Source organism: Trifolium pratense, linkage group LG2 (assembly GCF_020283565.1).
Source record: "Trifolium pratense cultivar HEN17-A07 linkage group LG2, ARS_RC_1.1, whole genome shotgun sequence".
NCBI classification, from domain to species: Eukaryota; Viridiplantae; Streptophyta; class Magnoliopsida; order Fabales; family Fabaceae; genus Trifolium; species Trifolium pratense.
Genome location: NC_060060.1, coordinates 42,152,927 through 42,165,030, shown reverse-complemented (window position 1 = coordinate 42,165,030; position 12,104 = coordinate 42,152,927). Strand labels below are relative to the sequence as shown.

General features: G+C 34.0%; 3 protein-coding genes across 4 annotated transcripts; 1 reads left to right on the top strand and 2 right to left on the bottom strand.

Moving 5' to 3' along the window:
• The first annotated feature begins 1,177 nt into the window (after positions 1 to 1,177).
• Positions 1,178 to 2,233, top strand: LOC123908073 (ethylene-responsive transcription factor ERF020-like). The gene has a single exon (XM_045958580.1). The coding sequence runs from the start codon at positions 1,432 to 1,434 to the stop codon at positions 1,960 to 1,962; it is 531 nt and encodes a 176-aa protein (XP_045814536.1). The 5' UTR covers positions 1,178 to 1,431; the 3' UTR covers positions 1,963 to 2,233.
• Positions 2,234 to 2,346: 113 nt separating this feature from the next.
• LOC123908072 (butanoate--CoA ligase AAE1-like) lies at positions 2,347 to 5,514 on the bottom strand. Of its 2 annotated transcripts, XM_045958579.1 has the most exons (3): positions 5,071 to 5,449; positions 3,043 to 4,523; positions 2,347 to 2,476 (listed from the first exon to the last, which is right to left on the bottom strand). In XM_045958579.1, exons 1-2 carry the CDS (start codon positions 5,266 to 5,268, stop codon positions 3,048 to 3,050), a joined length of 1,674 nt encoding a protein of 557 aa, XP_045814535.1. In that variant the 5' UTR covers positions 5,269 to 5,449; the 3' UTR covers positions 2,347 to 2,476; positions 3,043 to 3,047. The 2 variants fall into 2 exon arrangements, with proteins under 2 accessions (XP_045814535.1, XP_045814534.1); XM_045958578.1 differs by lacking the exon at positions 2,347 to 2,476 and having other exon boundaries at positions 2,778 to 4,523; positions 5,071 to 5,514.
• Positions 5,515 to 9,300: 3,786 nt separating this feature from the next.
• Positions 9,301 to 11,864, bottom strand: LOC123904724 (butanoate--CoA ligase AAE1-like). The gene is made up of 2 exons (XM_045954352.1): positions 11,667 to 11,864; positions 9,301 to 10,788 (listed from the first exon to the last, which is right to left on the bottom strand). The coding sequence occupies exons 1-2, from the start codon at positions 11,862 to 11,864 to the stop codon at positions 9,301 to 9,303; spliced, it is 1,686 nt and encodes a 561-aa protein (XP_045810308.1).
• Positions 11,865 to 12,104: the final 240 nt, after the last annotated feature.

Genomic DNA, 12,104 nt, shown 5'->3' with positions numbered 1-12,104 from the left:
ATTTCAATTGAAGTGGTGTAATATTTATTCGCCGGTACTGCGCGTGGGATTTACAAAATTAGCACAAGCACCGAAAATAGAAGTTACCCACGTTTTCGAAAAGAAACAAGTCATTGGTCAGTAGTCAGTCATTACTCCTTTCTTATTCAAGTAACCAATTTTCAATCAACTTGGATGCAAATACAAATCATCACCACCTTACATGCTAATTAATCACGTTACTATATCTATCTCATAAATTGATAAATTGAATAAATCTACACATTTGATTATATCGAAGTGTTTAAAATAGCGTTAATAATACAAAAGTCATTGACTTAATTTGTAATAGATCAAACTTAATCCTTCAACCAATTTTTCAATCTGAAATAAATGAGCACCATATCAAGACGGAAAAATAAAATATACCGCACTAAGACGAGAAATCAAAACAAACAACGTCGTACTAAGACGACAAAATTACAAAAAAAAAACTCCGAAAGAAGCACCAAATATACATGAAAATCACACCTATTTAACTAAAATAGAAAGAAAAAATGATTTGGATGAGTGATTTTAGGCCTAAGTTGACCCTAAGACTCCGTTTGGTTGAGCGAAACCTAAATTACCTGTCTTCGATAAATCACGAAGAAGAGAAAAAGTGGTGATGGCTAGAATTAGAAGAGAAAAAAAATATAAAATTCACTTTTATCTCTATCTATTAAAATTTAAAAAATTCGTATTTAATTTTTCTTATTTTAAAAATTCTAAAGTTTTATAAAAAATTTAAAAGTTTGAAGAAAATTAAATAATTTTTAAAATTTCAAAAAAATATAAACTAAAATTGAATGCATAAAAATTTTACGGGAAGCAAAACATAACACTTTTTTATAAAGATTAAAAACAAAATTTTATAATTTTATAAGGACTAAAAATATATTTAATCTAAAATAAAATAACTACTAATATATTATATTAGATATTAGATACATTAATATTTTTTTTAATATAAAGAAACATCAATTTTTATTAACTCACAATTACTTAAGGAGGGAGTCATAACTTGGAGAACAATAGATAAGTTGAGTTGGTCGTTGCTCATTTATTTCTCTATACCTCAACTTGCAAGACTTTTTATTTAATGCAACACCACCTTCATTCATTTATACTAACCATTATTTTGTCAATATAACAATCTTCTTATTCATGAATCACAAAACCATTTATTCTTTGTTTAAAAAAATATTATTTTTTTATTCACTTTGACCTTTGAATATATTGACTTTATTTCTATGGTCCACCCTTTCCTCCACCTTGCCTTGCCTATAACCCTTTTGACTCTCAAAATCTTCAACCTATATAAGCACCCTCTTCCCTCACAATATTCATCAAAATTCAAATATCCATAAACTTCAATAGAATTTTCTTTGTACAGTTATATATATTATATACATGAATTGGATTGGTTCAAGTTCATCAAGCACAAGTCATGGAAATGACAAGAAATTAAAGGGAGTTCGGCGTCGAAAATGGGGGAAATGGGTGTCTGAGATTCGAGTTCCGGGGAGTCAAGAGCGTTTATGGTTGGGAACTTATGCTACACGGGAGGCGGCTGCGGTGGCGCACGATGTAGCTGTTTATTGTTTAAAGAGACCTTCTACTTTGGACAAACTCAATTTTCCTGAGATTTTGTCTTCTTATTGTATTCAACAGAGAGATCATTTGATGTCTCCGAGGTCTGTTCAGAAGGTTGCTTCAGACATTGCTATGGATGTTGATGCGCGAAACATCGCAAGAGAAACAACGATGATCAATGAAAGTACTCATCATCACATGAATGAGAATCAGCAGGTGCATAATGTTGTTGCTGATGATGTGTTTTGGTGGGAAGGTTTGGATGGTGATGACTTGAATTTGCAAGGAGTTACTCAGTTTTCTAGCCAACAAGAGGACTTGAACATTTCCATTGAAGATTATCTTTAGATTTAGGTACATATGTATACATTAGTAGTTTTTTTTCATGAGTAAAAATCAAACTCGATACACCGGAGTTTATAAAACTCATACATACCGTACTTGGATCAGATACTTAACTAGTTGAGCTATCCAACCAAATGTAACTCTTAAAATCTTATTCCCAAGAAACAAAGAGAAGGAATGCAACACATCAATTTTTGAGTTAGGAATTGTCCAATTATAAAGGAAATGTCAAAAATTTGCAACAGCAATAAAGAAAGATGCATACATGCCAATTGCCAAAATTGTGAATTTATATCATTTACAGAAACCTATCATTGTCATATATATATTAATTAAATAAAATAAAAAATCATCTTACCATTCTTAACTCATCATTCGTCATAAAAGATTACTCTATTTTTATGGCCATACACTACCAATAATAGCACTTGAGGTAATTCACAATTGCTTATATTACACATGTGGTGGATCTACTGCATGAGAACCTAGCCAAAATATAATAACTTCTGGTGGAGAAATTTGCACCCATCATTTTCATTCATCTATCAGACCACTCAAAAAACTCGTCCTAATAAGGAAATTGGCCAACTGATAAATCAATCAACAGTATCCTCACAAACTTGGATGATTTACAATTTGGAAACCTTCCCTTATCCAACAAGTACAACTCTTCTAAAGACTAAAAGTTGAGGTGTTACTATTTTAATCTTTTAAAATTTATCATTAAAATTATTTTAATCTTTTAGTAGAAAGTTATGAACTCAAATTACTCAATAGTTGTATATGAAAAAAATTGAAAGATTAAGGGGAAGATAATATGCATTGAAAGATCAATTTAGCAGTCTAGTCCATTTCTTTAGCAGGGCTACCAGAGAATAACAGTTTGTTTATTATTCAACAGTGTTCTACAAGTTGAACTCACTAGAGAAAAGAAAGAAGTTCAAGTCAGTACAATTGAAGTTTTCTTTAATCGAAAAATCAATCTTACATATGAATAATCACATGACATCGTTTTCTGCTATAAAAAAAATCACATGACATCGAAGAATATTACTATTACATTCAATTTTCTATTCATTAGAAATGCATTACAATCGGCTAGTGTTCTTTTTCTTAGACAAACTTCCCATAGCCTTTGCCTTCTCTTTCAAAATATATTTCTGTGTCTTGCCGGTTGATGTCTTTGGCAAATCAGCAAACACGACAGTTTTTGGAGCCATAAAACGAGGCAAGCGCTTTTGACAAAATTGTATTATCTCTTCTTCCGTAGCATTGTACCCTTCCTTCAACTTCACAAATGCACAAGGCGTCTCTCCCCAATATTCATCAGGTCTTCCAACAACAGCAGCCTCAACAACTGCTGGATGACTATAAATCACACCTTCCAACTCAATTGTGCTAATGTTTTCTCCCCCGGAGATGATAATATCCTTCGACCGATCCTTAAGTTCAATATAACCGTTAGAATGCTTTACTCCCAAGTCACCGGTCCTAAACCATCCACCTTTAAACGCATCTTCTGTTGCTTTCAAATCCTTTAGATATCCACTCATCACAGTGTTTCCCCTAAACATCACCTCACCCATGGTTTTCGCATCGGCCGGTACACTCTTCATTGTTACAGGATCCTTTATGTCAAGTCCTTCCATTCCAACATGCTGTACTCCTTGAAGCGCCTTCAACTTCGCCTGCTCATCTTGAGACAAACTACCCCATTCTGGCTTCTTTGTGCAAATTGATCCAGGGCCATAAGTTTCTGTCAAGCCATACGAATGAGTTACATCAAATCCTAGTTCTTCCATCCTAAAAAACACAGCCGGTGGTGGTGGAGCACCTCCTGTCATCACTGCCACCTTCCCTGGAAGTGGCTTTCTGATTTCAGGTGGCGAATTTATCAACATGTTCAGAACTGTTGGTGCACCTCCCATGTGCGTAACTTTGTGCTTATAAATATTATCAAATATTCCTTTAGCTGTTACACTTCTTTGGCAAACATTGGTACCACCTTGAGCAGCAATACTCCAAGGGAGACACCATCCGTTGCAATGAAACATGGGAACACACCATAAATACACCGGCATAGATGTGATCTCATTGAGAAGAAGTGTAGATAGAGCATTCAGATATGCACCTCTGTGGCTATATATTACACCTTTGGGACTTGATGTTGTCCCAGAAGTGTAATTAAGCGAAATTGGATCCCATTCGTCTTTCGGTCTTTTCACTTCAAATTCAAGTCTCCCATCAGATACAAGATTCTCGTATATCAATGTTCCCGGAGACATTGAACTGTTGTTGTGTGATGATGAATGAGCATCACACTCCAAAATTAAGACCAAAATTGGAAGCTTGTTTGTTGATTCTGACAGGATTTGAAGTGCTCCCTTAGCAATATCAAGTAATTCATGATCTACAAATAGGATCTTGGCGTCGGAATGCTTTAACAATAACGAAACCATCGATGAATCGTGACGAGTATTCAGCGTACATAGAACAGCCCCTGACATTGGAACAGCAAAATGCAACTCATACATGGCTGGAATATTTGGAGCCAACACAGCAACCTGCTCAAATTAGTTCAAATTCACAAAAACCACAAATCATCAACAAAGCATTTCAGATCAAATTATAATCAGAATTTATAGTTTTTTTTTCTTTTGAAGCGCAGAATTTATACTGTCATGTTTCATGTCAAGTTACAAACTATCGGAAAGACTTTGTTGTTTGATCTACAAAAGATAAGTACCCGACAAAACATTACAAGACAAACTTTTAAGATACCGAACAACTTTTTGTCTTGTCCAATGTTTGGTAGATAAAAAGTTATTTTAGCATTTTAGATGACTTATACTTGGAACAAAAGTTATCTTGTGGTTAACTAAAGTGAAAGACAAAATTTCAACTTTTGTCCAATCCTTTGACACCCAGGAATACAACAGTAGTTGTTCTGTCCGGTCCTTATTTTTTAACAGATGAAACACAATTGAAAAGAACAAACTAGTACAATCAAATATCAATAATTAAAAAATAAATAAATAAATTGAAATTCAATAGAAAGATGACTAGAATTAAAGAATTAAGAATTTCAATTTGGTACAAATAGAAACGAACCACATCACGAGGAGAAACACCGAGTTGAGAAATGGAAGAAGCGAGTTTGATGCATCGTTGATGAGTCTGAGACCATGTGAAGGTGACATCGTTGTAGATGATAGAGATGTTGTGACGGTAAACTATGGCGGAACGTTCCAAGAAGGTGATCGGAGTGAGAGGAACGTAGTTGGCTGTGCACTGGATAGTACCCTCCATTTCCACCTACTAAGTGTTTGATGTTTTGTCTGAGAAACTTGATGATGATATGTATGAAGACTTTTTGTTTTTTTAAATGGCAATGATATGAATGGAGAGAGTGATGATCATAGATATAGATAGATATAACAACAGAGATGGCGAGTGACTGTGAGGGAGGCTATGGTGGTCCAAGTAAAACATGGCTCCTGGGTAGATGATAACATCCAGCCATCCATAATTGAGCACTATATTAACACAACAGACAACTTGTGCCGATAATTTTTTTTATATATAAACATAGACGACACAACATTATTATGTATGATTTTTTGAACTAAGGTTTACAACCTCTGGTATTAGAAAGTCAAAAATATCGAATGCAAATGATATACAAGCGTGTTGATTGTCGGAGCACGTTTTTTTATGTTTGACCATTTTGCTTAAAAATAACTTTTAGGGTTGCTCGTCCCACCGTAAAATCTCCAATCTTCAGTCTCACAAGTGAAGAAACTTCAATCAAATCCACACAAGCATGTGTTCCCACATACCTATTCATACACCAGAACATCTGTTGGACGAATTGTCGATCTCCCTTCTTGTGGGTCAGTCAAGAAGTTCATTGATGCCTCTTTCTTCACAGAAATTTTCACACGCCTAAAAATATCAAAAAAATACATCTCTGACCAGATATGACTTGAACCATTGAGCTCCTGCTACTTAACCTTTAACTCACTTGAACTTTTTGTAAGTTTATAACTATCAATTTTATAAGTTTAATATAATTGATAGTTATTGTAGCCATTATTAAAAAAGAGAGAAATTTAAATTTCAAATCTTTTATTTATGCGCATTTATTTAAATATGAAATATCGCCGTAATTAAACTCTTTCACACTCATTAACCAACTCATCAACACATCAAATATCATTGTACCTGACTTAGGGATGACAATGAGTAGGGTATGGGTAGGGTACTATAGTACCCATCCCCATACTCGCGGATTGAAAAAATACCCGTACCCATCCCCATACCCGCGTGGATAACAACTTTTGCCCCCGTCCCCATACCCTATGGGTACATACCCATACCCGTTACCCGCATTTTTACTAAAAATAAATTGATTAATTATAAAATATCATATAATTTTAATAGAATTAAAAAAAATTAAAGATTTTAATATTGACTAATGAAAATTATAAACAAAATTATTACTAATCATATGTTAAATTTCATATTTATGTTAAATATTCACATTTTTTTTATATTATGTTATAAATAAACATTTTTAATAAAAATATGTAATAGTTTAGTAGAGTTGTATCGTTTTAAATTGATTTACATATATTATAATATACTAATATATATAAAATAAATAAATATATATTATGCGGGTATGGGGCGGGGTGGGTACTAAGGTACCCGTACCCGCACCCATACCCGTTCATTTTTGTGGGTAATTACTCATACCCGTGCCCGTACCCAAAATGCGGGTTTTTACTCTACCCGTTGTGGGTAATTTTTGCGGATACCCTCTGGGGATGGGTCAAATTGTCGTCCCTAACCCGACTCTTATTGTACAAATTAACACTCTCCAAAGAACATTTACTTTGAAAGGATGAAGAGTAGTAGTAGTAGTACAAACTAGAAGCCACCACACAACATATAGAAGCAGCCACACAAATAGGGCAGCCACACAAATAGGGATGGCAAAAAAACTCAAACCCGAGAGACCCACCCGAACTCAAACCCAAGTCAACGGGCGAAACCCGATTTGACTGGGTTTGGGTTTGGGTTCGGGTGACATCCGATAATATGGGTGTGGGTTTGGTATCAGTCAAACCCACACCCGAAACTCATACATCCACCCGAAATATTTTATAATTACCTAATTACCCCCATAGTCTCCCTCAATTTCCTTGGAAGACCATAAATTTTAGTTGTAATTTAATTTCTTGAAAGTCTATGTTGTAATTTCTTGAAAGTCTATGTTTGAATTTCCTTGGAAGACCTTAATTTTAGTTGTAATTTAATTCAAAGTCTATGTTGGAATTTAATTTCTTAAATTTGCAAATTATTTTCAAATGTGCTGCGGGTTTTGGTTTGGGTGGAAAAAACTTGAACCCAATGGGTGTGGGCGTGGGTGTTGTTTTGCCACCCGAACAGCCTTTGGATTTGGGTTTGGGTTTGGGTGATAATTTCGGGTGTGGGTTTAGTAAGTGTCAAACTCGCACTCATGGACGCCCGTTGTCATCCCTGCACACAAAAAGAGAGATCTAACAGTGTAATGTCCCCTATTTGCGTTCATCTACTTATTATGCTTTCAACTATTTATTATTCTCTTTTCATTCAATTTTTTAATCTTAATTTTTCATATTATTTGCATTCATCATATATTGTGTGAATGGAGCAGGGAGGTTTGATGAATTATAAGTCATTTTTTATAGGGGTGACAAAACGAATTAAGTCTCCGGGCATGCTCATTTAACTTGCCTCTTTTTTTTTTGGTAGATTAACTTGCCTCTATTTTTGGCAGACAAAGTTGACATTTTAACCTCAATCTCTTGATTCGTTTCATTTAACCTGTTAAAAAAGTGGGGTAGGGACGGGTGAAGTGGTCCGACCTTTGAGTTAGTTTAAGAAAACAATTGTCATTTTTCTATTGTTTTTATTGAAAAAGATATACGAATTACAATACTACAGAGTTGTCCCTGAGTTTTGGGTGCCGTGTAAAATCTCGAAGGAAGAATTGATTCATCTTTGGATGGCTCATGGATTTATTTCATCTCGTAAAAATTTGGAGGTTGAAGTTGTTGGCAACATGATTTGGAATCAACTGTGCCAAAAATCATTCTTTCAAGACATTAAGATGTATGAAGATTCTGGTGACATTTCATTCAAAATGCATGATCTTGCTCAATCATTAACGGGGCAAGAATGTTTGTATTTGGAGGATGCAAACATGACTAGTTTGTCAAAAAGCACACACCACACATAAGTGTTCACTCTGACGACTTGTTATCAATCAATGAGGGTGTCTTCAAAAAAAGTTGAATCGTTGCGAACATTTTTTCAATTAATCGCTTGGCTTGCTTACAAAATCTTAGACATCTAGTCATTGAATATTGTTCTTCTCTGCCTCATTTGTTTCCAAACATTGGAAAAATATCTTGGCTAATGAGCTGAGAATCGAACCCAGACCTATAATATATTACCCAAACCCCTCTCCACCGTTTGTTTTTGATTAGCTTAATCCATAAGAATTTGTTTGCTTAATTATTAAGTATCATCACTGTTGTAACATATCAATTTTGTGAATAAAAACATAGTGTTTAACAAATTCTCTCCCTCTATTCCGTTTGTTTCAAGTTTTATTTTTATGTCCCACTGATATCAAAAGCTGGGAAGTGTGATGCCTTGGATCAGAGTCGTCCATGAGATTTTGGATGCTCCGTACAAGTTATAATTTTGGTACCCCATTTATTTTATAAGTCATATAAAAATATATAATGTGAAAGAAAAGTTAAAGATTATACTTTCAATTGTTAAAATCTCTCTAGTAACTTTTAATTCTTCAAATAAATTTTACTATCAAGATCATAAGAGTCTAAGTTTATTTTAAAATTTAATTTAATATTTATTTAATTTATTTATTTTAACGCACGCACACACGATTGTACACACGCACACACGTCGTACGCGCGCACACACATAAACAAACACCAAGTGGAAAAAAATTGGTCCCATAAAATTGTGGTGCCCTGTCCAGCTACTCCTCTCGAACACCCTTTGAAACCCTACTGCAACACCAAATCATTAGTCCGCTACTATTAATTATGTTGTTGGTTGGAGATTTATAAGAGAAAAGTTTAATTCTAATAACAACAACAAATAATGTGAAGTACAAATTATTGAAAATATTATTAAATAAAAAGAAAAATTCAACATTGTTTGAGGGAACTAGACCAGAACCCAAGCTAGAATAACTAAATTAACTAAGCATTTGCTAGTTAAATCAAGTCTCAGATACATCTGAAAAGTACCGACATGAAATCACTTAACATTGAAGAATGTTTCTTTAGAAATGCATTTGATTTTTGATAAGCTTCCCATAGCCTTTGTCTTCTCCCTTAACACATATTTTTGTGTCTTACCAGTTGGTGTCTTTGGTAAATCACCAAACACAACAGTTTGTGGAGCCATAACATGAGGCAAACTCTTTTGACACAGTTGCATTATCTCTTCTTCTGTAGCATTGTACCCTTCCTTAAGCTTCACAAATGCACAAGGTGTCTCTCCCCAATATTCATCAGGTCTCCCCACAACAGCAACCTCAAAAACAGCAGGGTGATTATAAATCACACTTTCCAACTCAATTGTGCTAATGTAGATGTCTTCGCCGAAGATGATTATATCCTTTGACCGATCCTTAACTTCTATGTAACCATCAGGATGCTTGACTCCCAAGTCACCTGTCTTATACCATCCATCTTTAAAAGCATTTTTTGTTCCTTTCAAATCATTTAGATATCCTTTCATCACATTGTTTCCCCTAAACATAATCTCACCGATGGTTTTCGCATCAGCCGGTACACTTTTCATTGTGACAGGATCTTTTATATCAAGTCCCTCCATTCCAACATGAAGTACTCCTTGACGCGCCTTCAATTTCGCCTGCACGTCTTGAGGCAAACAACTCCATTCTGGTTTCCATGTGCAAATTGATGCAGGACCATAAGTTTCAGTCATACCATATGCATGAGTTACATAAAATCCTAATTCCTCCATCTTAGCAAACACGCCAGGCGGTGGTGGAGCACCGCCTGTCATAACTTGAACCTTCCACGGAATCGGCTTTCTAAATTCAAGTGGTGCATTTATTATCATGTTTAGAATTGTTGGTGCACCTCCCATATGAGTTACTTTGTGCTTAAAAACATCTTCAAATATACTTTTAGCAGTTAAACTTCTTAGGCATATATTTGTGCCACCTTGAGCAGCCATACTCCATGGGACACACCAACCATTGCAATGAAACATTGGAACACACCATAAATACACAGATGAAGATATCATCTCATTGATAATAACTGTAGACAAAGCATTAAGATAAGCACCTCTATGACTATAGATTACACCTTTTGGAGTTGCTGTGGTTCCAGAAGTGTAACTAATTGAAATTGTATCAAATTCATCTTTTGGTTTCTTCACCTCAAAATCAAGTTTTCCTTCAGCTATAAGATTCTCATAGATCAATGTTTCAGGAGAAACATAAGTGTTGCTGTTTTGAGCATCAGACTCTAAAATTAAGACCAAAGTGGCAAGCTTAGTGGATGATTTTGACAGGATATCAAGGGCTCCCTTTGCAATATCAAGTAGTTGATGATCAACAAAAAGAATTTTGGCATCACAATGCTTTAATAATAATGAAACCATTGATGAGTCTGTGTGAGTATTGAGAGTGCAGAGAATAGCCCCTGACATTGGAACACCAAAATGTAGCTCATATGTTGCTGGAGTATTATGGGCCAACACAGCAACCTGCATAAATAAGTTGACATGAGATGTTATATTCGACATCAATATCGTATAATAAGTAAAATGGTTATCAGTGTCACTTTAATTAATAATTTTTTAAATCCAACCGAGGGATCACTAGGCTACTTACATGGGTAGGGTGTGGCAAAATAGATATATTGAAATTGTAATGGATGGATCAAAATAATAATTGTTATTATTTAAAAAGCTATTTATTATTTTGAAAATAAAACTATTGAAATGTTGTAAGAAGTGGTGGCCTGCGGAAGACGCGACAACTACACTTGGTCGCCAGGGTGGTGCCTAGCGGCGTTCATGGCTGGTGGTTGGTTTGAGGTATCATATTTTTCCGTTTGGTCAAACATGATATTGTATTTTTATTTAATAAAAATAATTAATTTTGGAAATAAATAGAAAAAAATTATATAAAAGTTAATTATTAGTCAAAAAAACAAAATTTCATTTTTTAATTAAAAAAAAGTGATCCATTATATTTCATCAGAAAAAGTGATTCATTGGTACTTTTACCTAAAAAGATGGATTGGATCAGCAAACTTCTTAACATTTTATTTTATCAAACTTTTTGTGTCAAGTGGATGGATTGGATCACTCTTTATCATTAAAAAGATGAATTGAATCAAATTAATCAATAACTTTATTATGTGACAGATGAATTAGATACATTTTCATTTTCATTTATATGGAAGTTCTTGGCTGCAAGTAATATAATATAACTCAATTGATATTGGTTTGTACTCATCAAGCAAACCTTGAATATCAAGGAATTAAAGCGGAATAAAAATATGAAAAACATTATACAAATTAAACATTAAATATTATTGAGTGTTGACAATGAAAAATAGATAGAAATAAAAACGTACCACATCATGATGAGAAACACCAAGTTGAGAAATGGAAGAAGCAAGTTTGATGCATCGTTGATGTGTTTGAGACCATGTGTATTTGTCATTGCCAAAAACCAAAGAGAGCTTGTCACCATAAACAATGGCAGAACGCTCCAAGAAGCTGATTGGAGTGAGAGGAACATAGTTAGCATTACATTGCATACTTCCCTCCATATCTCTAACTTCAAATTGTTTTTTCTTTTCACAATGTTTTTTCTTTGTCTTAGAACCTTGATATATATAGGCAAAAATAAACCTACCACCTTCCTTTTTATTAATTATCATTTTGATCAAACTTATCCATATCAAATAAAAAATTGTTTATATTGGTCAAAAAAGAAAAAAAAAATGTTTTTAGAAAATATTGGTCAAAATCTTAACCAAAGAAATTATCGGTAAAAAAAATATTGATGT

Coding starts and splice junctions, on each gene's coding strand:
- LOC123908072 (XM_045958578.1), bottom strand. CDS start 5,268: ATGGAGGGTACTATCCAGTGCACAGCCAACTACGTTCCTCTCACTCCG. Junction 4,524..5,070: donor GTGTTTCTCCTCGTGATGTG/GTTCGTTTCTAT, acceptor TAATTTGAGCAG/GTTGCTGTGTTGGCTCCAAA.
- LOC123908073 (XM_045958580.1), top strand. CDS start 1,432: ATGAATTGGATTGGTTCAAGTTCATCAAGCACAAGTCATGGAAATGAC.
- LOC123904724 (XM_045954352.1), bottom strand. CDS start 11,864: ATGGAGGGAAGTATGCAATGTAATGCTAACTATGTTCCTCTCACTCCA. Junction 10,789..11,666: donor GTGTTTCTCATCATGATGTG/GTACGTTTTTAT, acceptor TTATTTATGCAG/GTTGCTGTGTTGGCCCATAA.